Genomic DNA, 25,588 nt, shown 5'->3' with positions numbered 1-25,588 from the left:
ACCTAAAAAATAAACGTTCCCAAGTGCTAAAAGAAAAATTGACAGAGAAGAGTTAGCTTTTAATTAGTTTTAGAACATCACAACTAATCTATGAAAGCCCAGTCAAACGCACCTTTCACAAATCACAAACCTTTATGAATTATTACCTTTTATTCAGAAAGGATGCAGTAAATTAATCAAAAGTGACAGTAAAGATATTAAGGGCCAGATTCACTAAACAAGGCAAATTGGTGTAATAGTGGAATCCCATAAAAGCATCGATGGAAATGGAAAGTTCTGCGTGTGATCTACTGACAGCATGCAAATTAAAGAACACAGATGCAGTCAGATCATTCCTGTTAAACAAATTAGAATTAGTTTAATTAGTTAATTAGTTTAAGACATGCTTTTTGGGGCAGTAAATAATCTCACAAGTAACAGTAAAGTGACTAGTGCCTTGCGTAAATCATTTAAATACTTTCCTCCAATAAATTTTGTGTCTAAAAGGGAATCTCCTACAAAAACATATGAAATAGGGTTAGCCGTGTGTCACTGCATGTCTTTAGTAAATCCTGACAGTAAAAGAGGTTCCCTTTCAGTCGCTCACTTTCGACATAACGTAATTGGCATAATTGGGATCGCCTTGAGAGACCAATCTATTTCGATAGTATTAAAACAAGTCAATGCACATTGGCATGCGATAATTGCATCAGCTGCTCTGCTTGCAACGAGCAGCAGGTGCGTCACATATTGTCTTTCATTTCAGATCCAAACGGTTCTACTGTTCCTGCTCTACAATCTTCTGAGTGTTAAACTTTAAAACAGAAGAAAACAAGTCTCTTCAGGGAATGCCTCTTCAAAGCTTGTGTTGGTGTTACAGCACAGACAGTACTGGCCGTGATCTCACATGGGATGCTGGTCATTCTCATGATGGACCTAGCATTTAAATCAGGGATCCAGGGGAGGATTGGACGACGACCGCTGCATCAGAAAGAGGGTTGTTACGCTCTGGAAATGAAGATGATGCAGTGCTCCCACTATAATGGTGTACATGCTCATGCTAAATCAGATTGAGACGCATGCTTTCCCGGGTTACACTGGGGGTGCAGTGCGACGCGTAATCACCTTGCCCGTCAGTACAAAGTCTTACCCCTGGGGCTGGCCCTGTCGCCCCGTGTCTTCACAAAAGTTGCGAGGCGGCCATTGCTCCCATGTGCGAGCGTGATGTTTGTCTCCTCAACTACCTCGGCGACTGGCTTATCCTGGCCCAATCAAGAGAGCAGTTGTACGAACACAGGGACATGGTGCTCAGTCCCCTCAGCCACCTAGGGCTTCAGGTCAACTGGGAAAAGAGCAAACTAACCCCCGGACAGAGGATCTCTTTTCTCAGTATGGAGTTGGACTCGATCAACATGACAGCATACCTCACAGAGGCCTGTGTCCAGTCAGTGTTGAACTGTGTGAGCTCCCTCAGATGCAGAACAGCGGCACCACTGAAACTTTTTCAGAGGCTTCTGGGGCATATGGCATCTGCAGCCATGGTAACACCGCTCGGACTGCTTCATATGAGGCCGCTTCAACACTGGCTCTACGATCGAGTCCCAAGATGGGCATGACAGAGCGGCTCGTGCCGGGTCCAAGTGACCCCTCACTGTTACCAAACTCTCAGATAGTGGTCGGACCCTTTGTTCCTGTGGGCAGGTGTTCCCCCAGAACAAGTGGTCTCCACAGATGCCTCTGCCACCAGTTGGGGGGGGGTATAATGAGCATGCAGGTTCAGGTCTGTGGACGGAGCCTCAACTACGTTGGCACATCCACTGCCTCGAGTTGTTAGCAGTACATCTTGCGCTGGGCTGCCTCAAATTGATGCTACAAGGCAAGCATGTCCGTATGGACAGCACTTCGACTGTTTTATACATCAACCGCCAAGGTGGTCTACACTCTCGCCGCATGTCACAATTCGCATCACTCCATCTCCTCCTTTGGAGTCAGAAGCATCTGAGGTCGCTTCGTGCCGTTTTCATTCCGGGCCTGCTCAATCGTGCAGCCGACCAGCTCTCACGGCAGCAGATGCTACTAGGAGAATGGCTACTCCACCCCAGGTGGTCCAGCTAATTTGGAGGCGCTTTGGAACAGCACAGATAGATCTGTTTGCCGCCCCGAACATGTCGCACTGCCATCTGTTTTACTCCCTGTCCGAGGGGACCCTCGCCACGGATGCACTGGCACACAGCTGGCTCCGGGTCTTTGCAAATATGCGTTTCCTCCAGTGAGCCTTCATGCACAGACACAGTCTTGCTTTTTGTGCCGTTTGGCAGTTGAAGGTAAGTCACTGGGAAAGCACAACCTGATCGTCAGGTTCCTGAGGGGGTCGAGGAGACTAAGGGCCAATCCCAATTCTACCCCTTACCCCTTCACTTTCCCCTTCCCCTCCGTTTTGCGCGTCCACGTGAAGGGGTAGGGCTGTCCCAATTCTCTTTTGGTTGGAGGGGGAGGGCTAGGGTGAAGGGCCAGATAGCCCTTCAAACGAAGATTTTTCGGGAGCACACTTCAAACGAAGGGGTATGAGAAGTGTCACTGCTAACCCAGGCTGGCTGCCCAAGCGACAAAGGAGACCCATAAATTTAAGTATTTGTGGCTTTAATAAGTATTATAACGACAAATAATGATTTGCTTTATGTTACATTCAATATTGTGTTCATATTTACAGTCAGTTTCTTCACAGAAACGTTTGTAAAAAAAAAAAAAATCGCTAAAATTACTGTAGTTTGCTAACGATAGTCCCGCATCATATTTTCGTCGTCTCCGTTGTTTCCTGCGAACTTCACAAGATGCAAGAAAATAGCTGTAACCCACGCGACTGAGATAACTGCAGCTGTCGACGGGATCTTGGAAGTTGTGATAAACATCGGCGCATCTCCTGTGACGTAGGCGCTAGCGACGACTTATAATGACGTTTAACGGAGGCGTAGTGGTGTCCCATTTCTTAGGGGAATATTTTCACCCCTACGCATTGCCACTCTGTTTCAAGGGTCAAGGGGAAGGCGAAGGGGTAGGGCTAGGGGAAAGGGAAGGGGTAAGGGGTAGAATTGGGATTGGCCCTAAGTCCTCCTTACCCGCTCTCTATACCCGCTTGGGATTTGTTTCTGGTCCTTTCGGCACTTCAGAGACCACTCTTTGAGCCTTTGCAGTCAACGGAGTTAAAAATTCTGTCCTGTAAAACAGTACTCCTGGTTGCATTGGCATCCATCAAGAGGGTAGGGGACCAGCATGCATTTTTGGTCGACGAATCCTGCCTAGAATTTGGCCCGGCTAACTCTCATGTGACTCCAAGACCCCAGCCCGGATAAGGTTCCTACCACTCTCTTCCGGGGCCAGGTAGTGAACCTGCAAGCACTGTCTTAGGAGCCCTGGCTTTTCTCTGTCCCACTCGCGGTCTGCGTCTGTACGTGGACAGAACGCAAAGCCTCAGGACCTCAGATCAGCTCTTTGTCTATTACGGAGGCAAGCAGAAGGGAAAGGCCATCTCGAAGCAGAGGATGCCCCACTGGATAGTGGACAGTTGGGGAGCGTCCGACCCCAGGACTAGTGCTCTTATGCTTGTTAACTTGTGCAAGGCTGGGTTCTATATGGTTTTCCCTGCGGCGATCCCATTTGTGTATTCTTCCATGATCAGCTGATGATCAGAAATGAATCTTGGGCATCAAATCATCAAGTCTAGAATGATTTCTAAAGGATCATGTGACACTGAAGACTGGATTAATGATGCTGAAAATACAGCCTTGATCACCTGATCATCTTCCAGCAGAAAAGTTATTTTAAATAATAAAAATAATAATAATCCACAGTATTACTGTTGTTCTGTATTTTTGATCAAATAAATGCTAAAGCCAAATCTTACTGACCCCAAACTTTTGAATGATAGTATACGTAACAAAGTTTAAAATGTTTCGTTTTCCACTTAAAGGAGAACTCCGGCGAACAATGAACCTTTGGTCTAATAAAACATCGGTACCTAGTCAATCGTTCTCTGAGATTTGTTTTCATGATAATCGAATGTAAAGAGTTTTATCTCTAAAAACTGTTTAGCGTATAATGCTAGTAATGGGGGCATTGACTAAGTAAAAAGAAATCACTAGTTTATACCACTAACAAGGTTCAAAATAGCCCCACACTAACGCAGTAACATAATGAGGCTCCATACATGCAAAACGAAGCATTGAGAAGTATCTTCTTATTAAACGGTCTGTACACTTACAAAGTTCTCAATGCTTCGTTTTGCATGTATGGAGCCTCATTATGTTACTGTGTTAGAGTGGGGCTAATTTGAGCCTTATTAGTGGTATAAACTAGCGATTTCTTTTTACTTAGTCAATGCCCCCATTACTAGCATTATACGCTAAACAGTTTTTAGAGATAAAACTCTTTACATTCGATTATCATGAAAACAAATCTCAGAGAACTGTTGACTATGTACCGATGTTTTATTAGACCAAAGGTTCATTGTTCGCCGGAGTTCTTCTTTAAAATAACTAAACATTTTGTCTTACTGTACTGGCATATTTTTAAACATGTTTTTTTTTTTGTTTAAAGTATGGAAAAATTAAAAACCTGCCAGTGCAGAATGACAAAATGCCTTCTCATTCTCCAAAAATAAGTCAAAAATACACATGAAACAATGATTTTTTTGCAGCATGCAGCAGTTCGGTGTATAATGTGTCTATTTGTGAAAGTTTGAACCTGCAAGGAGGGCTCCAGAGCACACTCAGAAAGGTGATTCCCGCTAGCGTCGCCAGGCTTGAACGCATCCAGAAACTCAGCTGACAGAAATTGCAGTACTGTATGATGGCAATTATAACAGCACAGCAGGTGAACATGGTGAACTGGGGAAAAGAATTAGACATGAATTAAACATGCTCATGCTCGCAGCAGAGTGTGTGCAGGATTGCAGTTTACAGAAATATGGACTTTCCTGACTGAGAGCAGCAGAAATGTGCTTCAATTACTGCATCTATTTCACCACATCTATATGTACCCTACATAGTAAAGTGCACACTTAAAACCATTTACCCAAGCATGCACATTTATTGTGTTAGCAAGACGCTATGCTGTATGTGTTTTTGCTACTCCTAAAAGGAGTTACTATATATGTGATTTTTTTTTATATATATATAATACTTTAGAGTGTTTTTGAGGATAATTTACACAATAAGGTCCAATAAACTTTCCATGCATTAAAATGTTTATATACACTGCTGTTTAAAAGTCAATGTTTTTGAAAGAAGTCTCATCTGCTCACCTAGGCTGTATTTTTTAATGAAAAATATAGTGAAAACAGTAATATTTTAAAATATTAATGCAATTTATAACAAATGTTATTAATTATATGTGAATATATTCTAAAATGTGATTTATTCCGTTGATCAAAGCTGTATTTTCAACATTATTACACCAGTCTTCAGTGTCACATGATCCTTCAGAAATCACTCTAATGTGATGATTTGAAACATTTCTGATATCTATTAATGTTGAAAACGGTTGCGCTGCTTCATATTTTTGTGGAAATTATGATTTTTTGATGAATAGAAAGCATTTACCCGAGATATAAATCTTTTGTAACATTATAAAAGTCTTCACTGTCACTTTTGATCTATTTGCTGAATAAAAGTAACTTCTTTCACACACACAAAACAAAATCTTACTAACCCCAAACTTCTAAAACATCTGTAAAGAATGTTTTTGATTTGATTCACTGGAATGATAAGAATACATTTAAAGTTTGACTCAAACCTGTGACTACAATTTTAGTAATATTTATATAAGTTTTAATTGATATACATATATTTTTTAACCTGAAGATTGAAAATTGAATGATCCATTTTTATTCTACCACCTAAGCGGATGGAGGGAAATGTGCTGCGATACGCAACAGCACTAGCACCGAGTTTCAAAATTCCAGTATGAAATATAAAAAAAAAATTTCCATTCAAATTCCAACATGAATGTGTGCAGAGCTTTGGTAGATATAAGAGAGTGCCATGTTATACTCTAATCATTGTTCTGCTTATTTGTGAGGGAAATGTTCATTAATTTTAAATAAATATAAATGTATATTGTAAAAAATAAATGGACAATGTCTTTACCTGTATGGAGTCATGCATATCGCAGGTGATGTGAGAGAACACAGCCACGGCAGGTAAAGACACCAGCACCGCCCCGATCATGTGACGGGGAACCCAGCCAGAAATGGCCCAGAGGAGGGTCATGGTGCAGTTCAGAACGCTGTCCAGGTAAAAGGCTCTTCTGTGAAGGATATGCACTTCATCAGGACTGTACAGTATCAATATGTGCCATTCAAATACACTCTGTATTGTACTTTATGCTGCTTTTGCCCATGTCCAGTTTAAAAACTAAAGTAACAGTCTATTGTGAACAACAAGAGGGAAAAACATCCCAATGTCATACTGGAATATGGAAAATACTCCCAAATTTTTAAGAAAACCTACTAAAAATTATAAAAATAAAAAAATGACTAAACCTTTAACTAAAGTTAAACTAAAGACAGAAAAAAATAATATAAATATAAGGTAAAAATCTTAATTAGAATTGCAAAATTATAAAATGTACAAATATGAATTAAGAAATATTAATAAAAACCATAATAGTATCTCAAAGATACTAAAATCACACTGATTTGAACAAAAACTTAGGAATGGTGTCTATACATTGAGTGCATCAAACACACAATGAAACACTGAGAACAAAAGTAGACCAAACATGTATTGGCTGTAAAAAGCACATAATTGATTTTGACATTTCCATCAGACAATAAAATCAAATCTCGCCACAATTTCCAGAAAGTAAAACAATTATCTGCATTTAATCTCATTGCAAACAGAGATATTCTTAAAATCTACTCCCACACCATTAAGGTGACAATGAAAAATTACATTTTAGCTACAAAGGATGCTAAAAATCTTAAATTTGATTATGAAACATGGCTTTGTATCAGCCAAGCACAGATCCAGCTGGTTAAAAAAAGAGCCTGAAAACTATTTAACCACATATATTATTTAATAATAATTTCACCTCAGCCTCATTCTGTGACCGCAGCAATATTTCTACAATTTGTTCATTAAAAAAGCCTTGGAATTCTTGTTGAAAATATTCAGACCTGACAGATCACAAGGATTGGAGGGATTTCTGAAATAAATTTAAACAGATAATTCGAGAATATTTAGAGCAAGTAAAACCTTCTTCTCAAAACCGTTAGCCTCATCCACACAGGCAAGTTTGAATAAGATAATCCAAAAATGTCACCCTCATGTCATTCCAAACCTGAAAAATGGATTTCCTTCAAAAATGGAAATGACGTGTTGCACTATATTTGATCATACACAAGTGTGAATGAGATTTGGAAGACCTGGAATATACAGCAAGGCCTTTCTTGGGTTCCAATGTTATTGCATGTAAACAAACAATCAAAACAAAACAAAAATGTACTTTTTTATGTTTCATAAAAAAATGAACAATAAATTCCAATGGTTTGGAATGACATGATGAGGGTCTAAATGATCAACACCTCCACACTCACCGTATAGCGAGCACGAGGGCCAAACATTCAAGCACAGCTGCCACTGCAGCCACTATAAAGGCAGGTGTGGGCAGGGGCTTCTGGGTAACCAGTGGTCGAAGGAAGCAAGCCAACGAGAGAGCCAGAAATACACAACAGCACAGGAGCATGTCTAGGAAGGAGCTGAACGTCGGACTGGCAAACGTCTGGACGGGAGCGTGCGTCTTGACCTGACAATCAACAGAATGTTTACATCTCATTACATCTTTACATGTATTTCAAAAGACAGGCCACCAGAGGGCAGTACAGACAGAGCAACAAAATATGCTGTTTCTCTCAGTTAGCAAAACATCACAGACACAGACCGAGTAAAAAAACAGTTCTGAACATCGTGAGAACACACGAGAAGCGACGGAAGTATCACCTCGTCCTGGTAGCTGGTCCTGTAAGCCGACTCCAGGGATCGGTCTATGAAAGTGTGGCTCAACTTGTTGATGGGCGGTTTGAAGAAGTAATCTTTCATCAGACTGCAAGGCCGAAGCACAGACAACAACATTACATTGTGGAGGGAGTTCATCATCTGTTTTTCGTATATGAATGCAGTATTTGTGTAGAAATGAGGCATTTTTTGTTGAAGATTATGAAAAAAAACGCATATGGTGCGGAGCTATATCAACACAGCTGTTGATATATGAGGGAATAACACGAAAACACATCCTGGTCATACTTCAACCCAAAATGTATGAGAAGTATAAATGTTAAAAGTTTGCTGTTAAAATCTGATTTTATTTTAGTTATTTTTTCCATGGTGTGATTTTTGGTGAATTAGGGTCAGTTTGACCACCCAAATAATACCCAGATGTTTAAAGTAACCCTATTATGCTATTTTAAAAGGTCCCTAATTGTTTTGGGAGGTCTCCTACAGTAGGTGTTTACATGCATCCGAGAGCAAAAAACAAAACATTTTAATTCTCTCATAATATACATTGCAGCATCACCTCTTGTTCATTTCTCACAGTCTCTGAAACAGCTCATAACTGTCTCTCTAAACCCCTCCTTTCTTTGCGTTACTCAACTCTGATTGGTCAGATGACCCAGTCTGTTGTGATTGGTCTACTCTGCTCTGATTGGTCAGATGACCCAGTCTGTTGTGATTGGTCTACTCTGCTCTGCTTGGTCAAATGGCCCAGTCTGGTGTGATTGGTCTACTCTGCTCTGATTGGTCAGATGACCCAGTCTGTTGTGATTGGTCTACTCTGCTCTGATTGGTCCGATGTCCCAGTCTGTTGTGATTGGTCTACTCTGCTCTTATTGGTCAGACGACCCAGTCTGTTGTGATTGGTCTACTCTGCTCTGATTGGTCAGATGACCCAGTCTGTTGTGATTGGTCTACTCTGCTCTGATTGGTCCGATGTCCCAGTCTGTTGTGATTGGTCTACTCTGCTCTTATTGGTCAGACGACCCAGTCTGTTGTGATTGGTCTACTCTGCTCTGATTGGTCCGATGTCCCAGTCTGTTGTGATTGGTCTACTCTGCTCTGATTGGTCAGATGACCCAGTCTGTTGTGATTGGTCTACTCTGCTCTGATTGGTCCGATGTCCCAGTCTGTTGTGATTGGTCTACTCTGCTCTGATTGGTCAGATGACCCAGTCTGTTGTGATTGGTCTACTCTGCTCTGATTGGTCCGATGTCCCAGTCTGTTGTGATTGGTCTACTCTGCTCTTATTGGTCAGACGACCCAGTCTGTTGTGATTGGTCTACTCAACTCTGATTGGTCAGATGACCCAGTCTGTTGTGATTGGTCTACTCTGCTCTGATTGGTCAGATGACCCAGTCTGTTGTGATTGGTCTACTCTGCTCTGATTGGTCCGATGTCCCAGTCTGTTGTGATTGGTCTACTCTGCTCTTATTGGTCAGACGACCCAGTCTGTTGTGATTGGTCTACTCTGCTCTGATTGGTCAGATTGCCCAGTCTGTTGTGATTGGTCTACTCTGCTCTGATTGGTCAGATGGCCCAGTCTGTTGTGATTGGTCTACTCTGCTCTGATTGGTCAGATGACCCAGTCTGTTGTGATTGGTCTACTCTGCTCTGATTGGTCAAATGACCCAGTCTGTTGTGATTGGTCTACACTGCTCTGATTGGTCAGATGACCCAGTCTGTTGTGATTGGTCTACTCTGCTCTGATTGGTCAGATGACCCAGTCTGTTGTGATTGGTCTACTCTGCTCTGATTGGTCAAATGACCCAGTCTGTTGTGATTGGTCTACACTGCTCTGATTGGTCAGATGACCCAGTCTGTTGTGATTGGTCTACTCTGCTCTGATTGGTCAGATAACCCAGTCTGTTGTGATTGGTCTACTCTGCTCTGATTGGTCAGATGACCCAGTCTGTTGTGATTGGTCTACTCTGTTCTGATTGTTCAGACGACCCAGTCTGTTGTGATTGGTCTACTCTGCTCTGATTGGTCCGATGTCCCAGTCTGTTGTGATTGGTCTACTCTGCTCTGATTGGTCCGATGTCCCAGTCTGTTGTGATTGGTCTACTCTGCTCTTATTGGTCAGACGACCCAGTCTGTTGTGATTGGTCTACTCTGCTCTGATTGGTCAGATGACCCAGTCTGTTGTGATTGGTCTACTCTGCTCTTATTGGTCAGGTGACCCAGTCTGTTGTGATTGGTCTACTCTGCTCTGATTGGTCAGATGACCCAGTCTGTTGTGATTGGTCTACTCTGCTCTGATTGGTCAGATGACCCAGTCTGTTGTGATTGGTCTACTCTGCTCTGATTGGTCAAATGACCCAGTCTGTTGTGATTGGTCTACACTGCTCTGATTGGTCAGATGACCCAGTCTGTTGTGATTGGTCTACTCTGCTCTGATTGGTTAGAAGGTCCAGTTTCTTGTGAGCGTGTCTGAAACCAAATGCCCATTAGAAAAACTGAATTTCAGCTCCAGCGGCTTCCTCAGCACTTGATACACAGTGATACGAAATAAAGGGGCAGCCAATGAAGACCATATTCTGGCATTAGCAAATATGTTATAAACATACTTCAGTTTTCTTCAGGGAATGAGACTGACAATAATTACTGACGACTCGTTTCTGGCAGCTCAGAATCGGATCTTTCTTTTAAGAGAAAATAACTACATTTATCTGCAATTTGATCTTTGAAATTTTGCAGACCTTGTACATTCACAAACAGCTCGAGTATATTGCACAATACACAATCTGAAAAAGCAGAGTAAGGGCAACTTCAACAGAGCTATAACAGCTCATACAGCACCTAGATAAACTGGATTATGATGTTACTAATTTTGCACTAAAATACTATATGTAACTGTTCAGTACATTGTTAGCATTTATAGAGGAAGACAAGAAAAATGGACCGTCCAGGATCGGAGGACACACACAGTACATCACAGCACACTTCATCAAAGTGCATCAAGTGTCCCTCTGGGAACAGCATGACCTCCACTGGTGCTGGTTAAACAATAACGTTCCATCTTGTCTGACATTTTTGTCCCAGCGGGCCTCGTCCTCACTGCTGTCGTTCCCTACCTGTCCTCCTTTATCACGTCCACAAAGTGAGCGTCGCTCCTCTCGCGGAAGTTTTTGGAGCGCAGTGGGATGAGGGCGGAGTGGTCCATCGTTCCCATGCAGCTGATGCCTCCTACTCCGGGCCACTTCTTCTCCTTCTCCTGCAGCATCTCACACAGGGACGTCTGGCTGTGGGTCAGGGGCTGCTCCAGATGAGGACTTAACAGCCCATTGAGGGTCTTGGGACTCCTGCCTTGCGGTCCCTGAACAAGATTCAGAAACAATGAAAGAAACGCTGCAAAATGTTGTCAAAGAGGACCTATTATGCCTTGATTTTGTTAGGTTTGCATGCTTGAATGTTTAAAAACACTATATTTTTCACAAATTCTACATTGTTGCAGCTCCTCTCTTCTCAGTCTGTCAGTAACGCTCTGTTTAGTTTCTGTCTCCATGAACCCCCTCCTTCTGAGAAGCTCAGTGTGCTCTGATTGGTCGGCTGGATCAGTGTGTTCTGATTGGAGAGCGTTTCAGAAATCTCACGCCCCTCACCATAACTGACAATTTCAACACACTAATAACTAACTCAACCCGGTCTCGTCCTTTATTTTGAATATGCCTTGGGCGGGAATTACTTAAATGTGGGATATTGTGACACTGTTCCTGGAAGAAACTCAAGACTACAATGGAGGCGTTTCAGAGAGTTTAGAAACAGTGTTACTGATATAGAGAAAAACTCCCTCTGGGGTGACTGTGCTTTGCAACATTACACACTCAAGAAAGGTAAACAAGAAAGCATTTCAACAAATAAGACAATCTTAAATATGTCAATAAATAAGACCTCTCATTTATGCACATTTATTGTTATGGCATAACCAATATAATGAACAGGCTGGCAATGTAAATGCAAAGTTTATGGGTGATCACATAAAATTATGTATATATTGATAATTTCACATTATATTATATCAAACATATCCAGACCACACTTTATCTAAAACTGACTTTTATTTTCAAGTCAATTTGGCACCTTCTCATTCATGTAATTCACATTACTATATCCAGATGTGTTCCTTTTATTTGTAGATTTTGATTCAATTTTGGATATTTTCATTGTTCTCAATTTATATATTTTACTAATAGAAAAAAAAAAACATTCAACACAATTATCAAGTAAACTACCATTCAAAAGTTTGGGGTCAGGATGCTTTAAATCAATCAAAAGTGACAGTAAAGAGATTTATAAGCTTACAAAATATTTATAGTTTAAATAAATGCTGTTGTTTTAAACGTTCTATTCATAAAAGAATCCTGAAAAATGTATCATGGTTTCCACAAAAAATATGAACCATCACAACAGTTTTCCACACTCATAATAGGCTAATAAGAAATGTTTCTTGAGCAGCACATCCGTATATTACAATGATTTCTGTTTTTATTATTACCAATAGGTGGCGCTATCATGTAGCCTTCAATGAAGCATTTCTCATCTAGCCATTTTGAATAAATGGCTATTTTTCCCGTATAAAAGGTCTTGTTATATGTATTATTTGAAACCCCATTGTATATTCTAAGTTGCACCAATGATGCAGTTTTATCTAGTCATAAACAAATTAAATATTGGGGAGTTGCAAGACACACACCTTTCTGTTGATGGTTTTGTGGTCAGGATCAGTGCAGCTGTTGCTGTGAAGTGACCCGTCTTCAGATGCTAAAACACTACACGAGGGACAGGCAGACTGAGGGAGAGAAGCAGCAAAACATTGTTTACAATGCTAGTGTGTCGCTTGCTATTAGCATATTGCTAAGTGATTTGCAACACAGAAGTTTAACCCTGTAAAGATAAAATAGTCAGATTGTTTTGTTTAAATAGAACAGGTCATTGAACATTTCGACAACATATTAAATGTAAATAAATATTAATATTAATTGTCGAGGGTCATTTCTCATGCATCAGGCTTGCATGGCTATGCTAGGCCAGGGGTATGTTAGGCCAACTCCAGTCTTGCAGAGTTTAGCTTCAGCCCTGATAAAAACTCTCCTGCCTGTATCTATCATAGATATCCATAATAAAGACTAGAGCTGTGTCTGAAATCGCTCCCTATCCACTATATTGTGCACTATATCGGGTGTCGGCCATTTTGTAGTGGTGTCCGAATTCTGAGTGAACGACATCATTCCCTACATTCATTCACTACTTTTACCCACAATCCTCTCTGAATTCGAGTGTACATTCGATGTACACTCGCTGAAGCCCTATCTCCCACAATCCAATGCGGAGAGAACTGAGCGCGCATGAAAGTTCGGCGCGAGCAAGTTTAAACCAGAGATTACATTACATCCAGTGGAGGATTTGAAAAATATCCGTTAATCGTCGTTTTGAACATAATAACGGTCGCCGGAGGGCGCTCGACGACACGTCATCTGTGAACGTGAGAGTTGATGTACAATTTCAGTCGATGAAACTACAAAGCTGGCACGGAGGTATAATTACAAAATAAAGTCATTATGATTGTTATTGTTGTTAATATTATTTTATAAAGTAGGTAATGTAAGATAAAAGGAGTTTTATCAGTACGCGTGACGAAGCCTTTTCTGCGACAGCTCCAACTCTCCGACGCACAGTGTAAACGTCAGCGTCCGAATTCACTCAGTTCATCTCGTTCACTCCTTGCAGATATAGTGCACTCAAATGCCATACACTATATAGGGATTAGTGAATGAGTGAACGAGTGAGCGGTTTCAGACACAGCTTAGATGTCTAACGGCAGAGTCTCTATCGTAATCACCGGCAGCCATCTTGTCACGGGCAAGCTTTCTGGCGGGCTCTGTGGTTCCTGATGTAAGATGAGTGATCAGCACCAACACAAATACTCTTATCTTGGTGAAATCTTGACGGATTTACAAACGGTTTGGTTTCTTACAAGCATTATTAACGTGGCTATAATTCTGGATGATTATTTATTGATACACTTATTATTCACAAGTGTGCAGTGTCATAACTACATCTCTGACGTTTATAACAAACCAAACCGTTTGAAAATCGGTAAAAATGTTTGGTTATTTAAAAAATACATGTCTGAAATCGAATACTTCCCTACTATATAGTATGCGAAAAACAGTACGCGAGCAGGGGTGCGTTTCCCGTACAACGACGTAGTTCACTGTTTCACTGCCATAGTACAATGCATCGTTGGAAGAAATATTTCTTAAAGATATCTTTAAGTCTGGTTTGAGACCCAACCTTAGGTTATCCAACCTCTTTGGTCTCGCCGCGGACTCGACTCTCTTTGGTCTCGGTCTCGCCTCGGACTCGACTCTCTATGGTCTCGGACTCGACTCTGACTCGACTCTCTATGGTCTCGGACTCGACTCTGGCTCGACTCTCTATGGTCTCGGACTCGACTCTCTATGGTCTCGGACTCGACTCTGACTCGACTCTCTATGGTCTCGGACTCGACTCTGACTCGACTCTCTATGGTCTCAGACTCGACTCTCTATGGTCTCGGACTCGACTCTGACTCGACTCTCTATGGTCTCGGACTCGACTCTCTATGGTCTCAGACTCGACTCTGACTCGACTCTCTTTGGTCTCGGTCTCGCCTCGGACTCGACTCTCTATGGTCTCGGACTCGACTCTGACTCGACTCTCTTTGGTCTCGGACTCGACTCAGACTCAACTCTCTTTGGTCTCGGTCTTGACTCGGACTCGACTCTCTATGGTCTCGGACCCGACTCGGACTCGACTCTCTTTGGTCTCGGTCTCGACTCTGACTCGACTCTCTTTGGTCTCGGTCTCGACTCGGACTCGACTCTCTTTGGTCTCGGACTCGACTCTCTTTGGTCTCGGTCTCGACTCGGACTCGAATCTCTTTGGTCTCGGTCTCGACTCGGACTCGACTCTCTTTGCTCTCGATCTCGACTCTCTTTGGTCTCGATCTCGAATCGGACTCGACTCTCTTTGGTCTCGGTCTCGACTCGGACTCGACTCTCTATGGTCTCGACTCGGACTCGACTCTCTTTGGTCTCGGTCTCGCCTCGGACTCGACTCTCTATGGTCTCGGACCCGCTTCGGACTCGACTCTCTTTGGTCTCGGACTCGACTCTGACTCGACTCTCTATGGTCTCGGTCTCGACTCAGACTCAACTCTCTTTGGTCTCGGTCTTGACTGGGACTCGACTCTTTATGGTCTCGGACTCGACTCGGACTCGACTCTCTTTGGTCTCGGTCTTGACTCTGACTCGACTCTCTTTGGTCTCGGTCTCGACTCGGACTCGACTCTCTTTGGTCTCGGACTCGACTCTCTTTGGTCTCGGTCTCGACTCGGACTCGAATCTCTTTGGTCTCGGTCTCGACTCGGACTCGACTCTCTTTGGTCTCGGTCTTGACTCTGACTCGACTCTCTTTGGTCTCGGTCTCGACTCGGACTCGACTCTCTTTGGTCTCGGACTCGACTCTCTTTGGTCTCGGTCTCGACTTGGACTCGAATCTCTTTGGTCTCGGTCTCGACTCGGACTCGACTCTCTTTGGTCTCGGTCTTGACTCTGACTCGACTCTCTTTGGTCTCGACTCGGACTCGACTCTCTTTGGTCTCGGTCTCGACTCGGACTCGAATCTCTTTGGTCTCGGTCTCGACTCGGACTCGAATCTCTTTGGTCTCGGTCTCGAATCGGACTCGACTCTCTTTGGTCTCGGTCACGACTCGGACTCGACTCTCTATGGTCTCGGTCTCGACTCGGACTCGACTCTCTATTGTCTCGACTCGGACTCGACACTCTTTGGTCTCGGTCTCGTCTCGGTCTCGACTCGGAATCAAGCCTCTATGGTCTCAGTCTCAACTAGACCTCAACTCTCTTTAGTCTCGGTCTCAACTCGGACTCAATCCTCTATGGTCTCGGTCTCGACTCGGACTCGACTCTCTTTGGTCTCGGTCTCGACTCGGACTCGAGTGAGCTGGTCTCGACTACAACACTGCACCCCTTTATAATCTTGCAGGATAAAGACCTTTGGTGTAAGTGTCCAAACTGAGTGCCTGTCCGTCACACTGACCTTAGCTCTGTCTGGGCCCGGGGTCGCAGCGCAGGGCGAGGATGTGACGTCGGGACTGAAGGACGTGACGCTGAGAGACTTTCTGAGCTCACTCTTCACCAGAGCAGACGGAGGACAGCTCCACTGCGGTAGCTTCACCTTCCTCCCGGATATCAGAAACGTCTTCAGACCTGTAGGACACACAAACACACACACACACACAGCGACCATCAAGTCCCAGCAGTGTTTGTCTATTTCACTTTGGTTCATTGTACGCTGACCTGTGCTGACAGCACTCAAATGGATTCATCAATCAATTCTGAGCAAGCACATGGTGTGTGAAGGGAGACACTTACAGCAACACACAGCACACTGTACACTTTTTGTCACGACAGAGACAACATTTCCAGATTGCAATATATATATATATATATATATATATATATATATATATATATATATATATAATTTGTTTTTCAATTTATTTTTTTCAAAATATTAAAATTAAATTAAACTAAAAATTATTTTTTCAAACAATAACAAACCAGGTTAAATGGTTGAGCTTGATGGAATACAACCAACTAAGAGGAAATAAGAGGTCAGTACAACCAAGACTAAGTCAACCCTGGTTAAAAAGCTGGTTTAGTGGGTCTCCCAGCTGACAAAAAACACCCTAAAACCAGCAAACCTTGACCAGTTCAAACCAGAATGGCAGCTAGTACCTTAGGCTGTTTTCATCAGGGTAAATAAAGAAGGCATTATTTTTTCAGTGATCATTTACGTGTTGATTTCTCCATTCATCAGTCTGACTCTGAAGCATGTTCAAATCAATCTGACACTGCAATAATGAAACATCCTCATAGTCTCTCTCTGTGAAACACGAACACCTGCTGAAAGCATGTGATTGTGTTTGCATCCAGTCCGAAGAAGATCGTTTGTTATTTAATGTTGATCGCTTTATTTTGTTCATAAGGTGTTCCCTAGAGTCATGTAAGGCGCCTAAAATAAAAATATGAATCAAATTTCTGAAAGAGGCTGGGGATACAAATCAAATCCACAGGGAAACTTGATGGTGAAAGAATAAATAAGAAACATCGACTGTGAGAGGTTAAGTGTTTTATAGCCACAACTAAAAGAGTCACTTTACATTGAAATACTGCCAGATAGCTTCGGCTGACAGCAGAGCAACTAAAACCGTCTGGGCCGATGTCAATGTTTCGACTAAGCGCCTGTGTTCCCGTCCTCATGCACGTAATGCACCTGTCAGGCGTTCTGCCTGGCAGGATATACATGAGCTGGCGTGGATGAACAGATCTGGCATAAAAGTCACTGTGTGGCTCCATATGGGGCCTGGCATAAAATGCACTAAAAACTTCATGAATATTTCATCAGGTGCAAAATCAGGGATTTCATCGTGGCCATGTCACCAAGACAATGACCTGGAAGAAAAACATCGGAGGAAAATATGTGGGGATTTTTTAGATACATAATAGTGCTACTTTTCAAAAATAGATGGGCTACACAATACACTCATTAACGGTAAAATACTATCATTCAGCAAATTGTAGGCAGCATGCCATAAAGCATAAAAGCAAAGGTAATGGTTCATTGATCTGATAATAATGTGGTACAAAAATACTTAATTGAATCTATTATGGCCTGGTTTCACAGACAGGGCTTAGATTAAGCCAGGATTAGGTTAGGACATTTAAGTAGCTTTTATAAACATGCCTTAGATCAAAACATTAACTGGTGTGTGAATCTTGAGACGAAACAATGGCATTGACATATTGTAAGATACGTCAGTGTAAGTTGCTCTGAGGCAGTCTGCCACTAAGGGGGTGATTACTATTAACTCAACCGGGGGTGTAAAAACATTGAAAATGGGGGGACGGAGGACATGTAGAGTGAAAAGGGTGGGTTCTTAACTTATAAACGACTGAATGGCCATACTGTGAGCTACAAGGTTGTTAATCGATAGTATTTGCTTCTGTTAAAGCCATTAGCTTACATTATTACTACTTTTGAAATAATCATCATGTTTAACAGCAGAATTAATCCTGGAAAAACTACATTACCCATGCTAAATGACCCATTTGACTTTCAACTGTGATCAGCTGTGGTCATTTTGATGAGCTCAGCATGTAAATAGCTTTCCTGGAGTGTTTCAGTCCTTAATGTCCCTGGATGAAAGAGCTAGAAGGAAACTGGTCAGAGAGGCGACCAAGACGCCTACAGCGACTCTGAAGCAGTTGCAGGGATTTATGACACAGATATCACAAATTCTCCACAAATTAGGCTTTGTCTGGGAGGGTTGCAAGAGAAAAGCCACATGCAGTCACGACCTAGCTTTGAGGCCATTGATTCCGAGGCCACATGGAGAAAGATGTTGTGGTCAGATGAGACTAAAATGTAATTATTTGGCCTCAACACTGAAAAATATGTATGGCAGAAATCCAATACAGCTCACCATCCAAATAACACCATTCCTGCAGTAAAGCATAGAGGTAGTCATATCTTGTTATGGGGGTGTTTAACTGGAGAACTTGTCAGGATAGAAGGAGAAATGGATGGGGCAAAATATCTGCTGCCCTCTGCCAGCAAGTTGTCAATGGGAAGAAGGTTTACCTTCCAACAAGACAATGACCCAAAGCACACAGCAAAACGGACCACACAGTGGTTGAAGCAGAAAAAGGTGAGTGTCCTTGCATGGCCAGACTTAAACCCCATTGAAAATATGTGGAATGACTGCAGTCCACAAATGCTCACCATCAAATGTAACTGAACATGAGCGGTGGGAAAATATTGCAATGTCTAGATGTTCAAAGTTAGTAGAGCCATATCGCAACAGACTAAAGGCTCGTTCACAGCAAGGACACTAACTATAACGATAACTGTATTAGCGTACAAAAAAAGTGGACGATATTGTTCTGTTTATTCTTTTAATTATCATGTCTGACGCTTTAATGGATCCCCTAAAGGATTATTAGGAACACCATACTAATACTGTCTTTGACCCCCTTTCGCCTTCAGAACTGCCTTAATTCTACGTGGCATTGATTCAACAAGGTGCTGAAAGCATTCTTTAGAAATGTTGGCCCATATTGATAGGATAGCATCTTGCAGTTGATGGAGATTTGTGGGATGTATATCCAGGGCACGAAGCTCCCGTTCCACCACATCCCAAAGATGCTCTATTGGGTTGAGATCTGGTGACTGTGGGGGCCATTTTAGTACAGTGAACTCATTGTCATGTTCAAGAAACCAATTTGAAATGATTCAAGCTTTGTGACATGGTGCATTATCCTGCTGGAAGTAGCCATCAGAGGATGGGAACATGGTGGCCATAAAGGGATGGACATGGGCATAAACAATGCTCAGGTAGGCCGTGGCATTTAAACGATGCCCAATTGGCACTAAGGGGCCTAAAGTGTGCCAAGAAAACATCCCCCACACCATTACACCACCACCACCAGCCTGCACAGTGGTAACAAGGCATGATGGATCCATGTTCTCATTCTGTTTACGCCAAATTCTGACTCTACCATCTGAATGTCTCAACAGAAATCGAGACTCATCAGACCAGGCAACATTTTTCCAGTCTTCAACTGTCCAATTTTGGACAATTGCCTCTTTTTCCTATTTGTAGTGGAGATGAGTGGTACCCGGTGGGGTCTTCTGCTGTTGTAGCCCATCCGCCTCAAGGTTGAGCGTGTTGTGGCTTCACAAATGCTTTGCTGAATACCTCGGTTGTAACGAGTGGTTATTTCAGTCAAAGTTGCTCTTCTATCAGCTTGAATCAGTCGGCCCATTCTCCTCTGACCTCTCGCATCAACAAGGCATTTTCGCCCACAGGACTGCCCCATACTGGATGTTTTTCCCTTTTCACACCATTCTCTGTAAACCCTAGAAATGGTTGCGTGTGAAAATCCCAGTAATTGAGCAGATTGTGAAATACTCAGACCGGCCCATCTGGCACCAACAACCATGCCACGCTCAAAACTGCCTAAATCATCTTTCTTTCCCACTCTTACATTCAGTTTGGAGTTCAGGAGATTGTCTTGACACACATGCAAATACAGTATGGAAAAACTTGTCTTTCAATGTCAAATGACTAACCAAGCATTAACTATCCGTAGCTCAGTATCTTGGATACTTTGAGCGTTTTTCCAATGTAGAGGCTATTTTTAGAAAAGGTCAAAGATCAGAAAAAACACTAAGGACCACTAATGTGTCGACTTTTCACCAAAACGATCAAAACCACAGGAGCTGTGAGCAGCTTTCCTCTACTCTCAGGGACACACTGCTGTGTATAAGCCACAAAGACATGCTTGATTCTGAATGAGTGACAAGGACAGAGCTGCCATCACACTAGCTGAAGCACACACATCCTAAAACATGCATGAGACTCTCTTGAAGCTGTTAAGAAATGTCGTTTTTTTGCCATAAAAACTTGTCTACAATCATTACACAAAATAATAAAAAAAACAGGCTTCATTTTCTTTACCCAATTGAATGCGGTTGAACTTGACCTGAACATTTCTACCTGAGATTGAATCCTTCAGCTCTATTCATACCCTGCCACTCAAGCATGAGCGTAGAAGAAAAAAGCAATTATGAGTGTGAGGAACATCTAAGATCCATCTTAAACGTAATTAACAGACAATAAAGCCTCACCTCCCACAAAAAAAACTGGCACATAATTAAAACAGTCAGAGCAGAGAAGACAAACAGGTCACATCTCCAGACGTACTCCAAACCCTGAGCCGACAAGACAGTCAAATGACACCTAGCTCAATAAAAGAGCTCAATCTCAGAGCAAGAGGAGAAACAGAAACAAGGGGCATCAAGGGCTTTTACTGCATATGCCTGACAGCAGGCGCTCATAATGGGAACCCATAAGTCCTGAATACAGAAGGGCTGTACAATGTACTGATTCAAAATATTGATTAACAGTAAAATGAATCCTTGTATGTTACACCTTATAGAGCTAAACGATAAAACAAAGATATTGGAAAAGGCAGCATCCTTACAACTAAAAAAAAAAATGATATCTGCGAGGATTTCCAGTCAGGATTTAGACCACATCATAATACCGAGACAGCTCTCAGTAGAGTCACAAATGATTTGCTCTTATCATCCAATCATGGTTGTATCTCTCTATTAGTGTTACTCGATCTTAGTGCTGAATTTGAGACCATCGACCACAACATTTTTTTGAATAGACTCGAAAATTATGTTGGCATTAGCGGAATTGCATTAGCATCATACTTATCTGGCCATTATCAGGTTTTAGCAGTCAATGAAAGATGTCCTATCGATCACAAGTAAAGTATGGCGTACCACAAGGCTCAGTAGTAGGACCGTTGCTCCCTCTTGGGAGATATCATTAGCAAGCATGGCATTCGTTTTCACTGTTATACTAATGATTCTTTGCGCCCCGACGAAACTTTCCAATACACAAAATTTAACAGAATGCATAGCTGATATAAAAACTACTACTTAAAGGAGAACTCCGGCGAACAATGAACCTTTGGTCTAATAAAACATCGGTGCCTAGTCAATCGTTCTCTGAGATTTGTTTTCTTGATAATCGAATGTAAAGAGATTTATCTCTAAAAACTGTTTAGCGTATAATGCTAGTACTGGGGGCATTGACTAAGTAAAAGAAATCGCTAGTTTATACCACTAACAAGGCTCAAAATAGCCCCACACTAACACAGAAACATACGGAGGCTCCATACATGCAAAACGAAGCATTGGGAACTTTGTAAGTGTACAGACCGTTTAATAAGAAGATACTTTATGAAGACAGTTCACTTCGTGTATACAGGCAGCAGCCATCTTAAAAAATAGTCTCGATAAGTCGATCCCCGAAAGCGGTTCATACAGTTCAGAAGTTCGCTGAACTTCATACAGCTCAGATCACTCAGCACGTCGTTCGGGGATCGACTTATCGAGACTATTTTTTAAGATGGCTGCTGTCTGTGTACGCGAAGTGAACTGTCTTCATAAAGTATCTTCTTATTAAACGGTCTGTACACTTACAAAGTTCTCAATGCTTCGTTTTGCATGTATGGAGCCTCATTATATTACTGTGTGAGTGTGGGGCTATTTTGAGCCTTATTAGTGGTATAAACTAGCGATTTCTTTTACTTAGTCAATGCCCCCAGTACTAGCATTATACGCTAAACAGTTTTTAGAGATAAAACTCTTTACAATCGATTATCATGAAAACAAATCTCAGAGAACGGTTGACTATGTACCGATGTTTTATTAGACCAAAGGTTCATTGTTCGCCGGAGTTCTCCTTTAATTCTGAAAAAAACAAAGATTCGAATTATTACACCAAAAACCTCTGCACGTAACAGCCTAGAATACTGTCTAACCCTTGATGGCTGCTCTGTCAAGTCTTCGTCGTCGGTTAGGAACCTGGGTGTGCTCTTTGATACCAATCTTTCATTTGAAAGCCACATTTCTAGCATCTGTAAAACCACATTCTTCCATCTTAAAAATATATCGTAACTACGACATATGCTTTTAATGACAAATGCAGAACAGTTAGTTCATGTGTTCATGATCTCAAGGCTAGATTATTGTAATGCTCTACTGGGTGGTTGCCCTGCACGCATAACTGTACGTTCACACCGCCACCGGCGAGAGCGTCAAAGTGGCCGGAAGTCATTTATTTTCATTGAGAGCCGGCGACGAGCTCCGGCGAGAGCGGCGCGTTTCGGACGGCGAGAGCGGCGAGGAGAGTTGAAATCAGTTCAACTTTATGGTAATAAGCAATGACGCGGTTCGGCAGCAACCGGCGGCAACCAATCGGAATGTAGAAGTGCTCCGTTTGAGAGAATCCCAGAGAACGTAGTCCAGTAAACTTTGGTCCCGGCCACATTAGTTCCCAAGCAAAATAGAGGAGGTTGATAATTTGAATTTGATAAGAGGGCGCGCAACACTTTAGGCAAGATTTTCGTGCTAGAACACTTTTTCAACGGGAATGCAAATTATAATAGCACTTAACCATGAACACAAAAGCCACACCACACATATGGCTTTTAAATTGTTTATTTCGTTAGCAAACATGTCACTATAATTTTATAGTTATTTCCATCTAACAATTTTCGGCAAAAATGACCGACATTTTTGTTTGCTTGATTGCATGCTTGTTTGCATACCGTTTTAAAAAAGATCACGCATTCGATCTACGTCAGAGCATCAGAGCGTCCACGAATCTTTCCACGGCGTCGTTGACAGAGCGGCAAGAGCGAATTTTGCTGCTCTCGCCGGCAACGGTGTGAACGTACGGTAATAAACAAACTCCATCTGGTCCAAAACGCAGCAGCTCTAGTTTTTACAAGAACAAGCAAGTATGACCATACACTGCATTGGCTGCCAATTAAACATTGTATACATTTTTAAATATTGCTAATTACTTACAAAGCACTACATGGTTTAGCTCTTCAGTACTTGAGCGACCTCTGAACACATTATAGTCTTTCACGTCTATTGCGATCTCATAATTCTGGCCAGCTGATAATACCTAGAATTTCAGAATCAACTGCAGGTGGTGGATCCTTATATGTTTACACTTAATTGTTATAATAGTTGGCAATACAATGCATGAGTTGAACGGAACTCTTAAATTATATGAAAATTATGCAGGTTTAGAAGGAAACTGGAAGAATATTTTTTCTGTGAACTATGGATTTAAAGTATGAATTGTTTTTGCTTCTCATCAGCGCTCTGATTGATTGAGCATGAGGAATATTCACTCTGAAGACATGGAGCGACAGCTCAGAATGAATTAGCAATAACCATGTTTCTGAATCACACCCTGCTGTCACTGCCTGCTGTCGCCGGTCATCTTTTATCATTAAATGAGACTGTTTTATGATTCATTGTTTCAATGCTACTGACATTTTGCCTAAGGTTGCGAGAACAAATGATCCAAACGCCAGAGCCTGACTAAGAGAAGACAAAGCTGCCACAGTCAGACAGCCACAGATTATGATATTTACTATCATTAATTTTCAATTTAGCCCACTATTTTAGAAACAAGAAATCAAAGTTAAACAACTTACTTTCTTAAAGCATAATTTTATTATGCATTCAATGAATGTTCCAGTGCAAAAGACTTTCCATCACTTGTTCCCTAAAACTAGGGCTGTAGGATTCTGGATAAATTGAGAATCACATTTTTTATTTTTTTTGGTTTAAAAATCATTAAGAATTAGCATTTTTGAACGAATCTCTTGAATAAATGATTCAATGACGAATACATTTGTCACTAGTGACATGCAAAAGGTGATTTACTCTATTTTGATCTCTTTTATACTAGAGCCAGACCGATATTATCGGCCGATATTAGGCATTTTCCAAAATATCGGTATCGACAGTTATAATGGCCGATAAATGAATATTTAAAAACTAAAATAAAAACAGACGAAACACGCTTCAATCATCTCTCCTTGGCCTGTTATATTGAAAATGTATGTATTGCAATTTGCAGTATGATGTTATCTATTGCTAAATTATGGCTCATCATAGACTAGCTAACCACAAAGCTAGCTAACGCCACTATCATCAGTGGAAGAACGCTAACGTTAACATTAATGAGCTTGGAAACCACAATGAACTTTTTCTGCCTAAATAAAGTAATGATAACCGTATTTATCTCTAGTTACAGTCCCTGCATTGTAAAATGTAAGTTATACTTGCGAGGAGTGAACATTTAGACAGAGAAAAAGTATCAAACGTAGCTTGTGCAGAAAAGTTAGCTTTTCTTTTACACGTGTGTGAAATCCAACAATATTTAATAAAAAAAAAAATCGGCCGATATATCGGAATATCGGATTTTAAAACACAAAAATATTTGTATCGGTATCGGCCTTCAAAATCCTTTATCGGTCGGGCTCTATTTTATACCAGTACGTTGGTGATATTTGATTAACTAAAATAACGACACTGTGAAGGCATTTCATACCTTTACATAATACATATACATAACTGCTTGTCTGCAGCGTACTTGTCAAAGGTTTAATAGACATACGCCCAATCGTTGTTATTTAGGACTAAGATTGCGAGGATGTTATCAATCGAAATCACAGGCCAAGCTTACATTTTTTAACTTAAAGGCATATAAACTTGAAATCTGTGCTACCTGGCTAAAGAAAAAAATAACTTCTCTGTTATCTCCTCATTATGTTTTTCCCATTTGCCAAAATGCACTGGGCATTTTGCCGTCTGAGGCCACACCCACCGGTCTCCTATAGATACGTTTGCCAGAGTCAAATACCGCCTTTCTTTTGTAGGAAATATTTCTTAACAAACTTACAATGGTGTTGTTTCCAGGTGCAAAAATTCAAAGAGTAAACGTTTACTTTCGGTTTCCAGTCAAGGATCCTTGAGGACCACGAACACAATGTTTTAAGCCAAACGGAGGGAAAAAACTGAAAGAAACTGCCATTCCTTCAGTT

General features: G+C 41.6%; 1 protein-coding gene across 1 annotated transcript in view; it reads right to left on the bottom strand.

Moving 5' to 3' along the window:
- Window positions 1-25,588, bottom strand: part of adcy9b (adenylate cyclase 9b) — a 71,241-nt gene that overhangs the window by 8,532 nt on the left and 37,121 nt on the right. The window contains exons 2-9 of the mRNA XM_039686382.2: window positions 16,131-16,300; window positions 12,724-12,819; window positions 11,105-11,346; window positions 7,977-8,079; window positions 7,574-7,782; window positions 6,123-6,282; window positions 4,720-4,862; window positions 3-26 (exon numbers count right to left, since the gene is read on the bottom strand). Of these exons, the coding sequence (XP_039542316.2) occupies window positions 3-26; window positions 4,720-4,862; window positions 6,123-6,282; window positions 7,574-7,782; window positions 7,977-8,079; window positions 11,105-11,346; window positions 12,724-12,819; window positions 16,131-16,300 (1,147 nt within the window). The remainder of the gene's footprint in view (window positions 1-2; window positions 27-4,719; window positions 4,863-6,122; window positions 6,283-7,573; window positions 7,783-7,976; window positions 8,080-11,104; window positions 11,347-12,723; window positions 12,820-16,130; window positions 16,301-25,588) is intronic.

This window comes from Pimephales promelas, chromosome 3, assembly GCF_988280905.1.
Source record: "Pimephales promelas chromosome 3, fPimPro1.hap1.1, whole genome shotgun sequence".
Lineage (NCBI taxonomy): Eukaryota > Metazoa > Chordata > Actinopteri > Cypriniformes > Leuciscidae > Pimephales > Pimephales promelas.
This window is presented reverse-complemented; position numbering and strand designations above follow the sequence as displayed.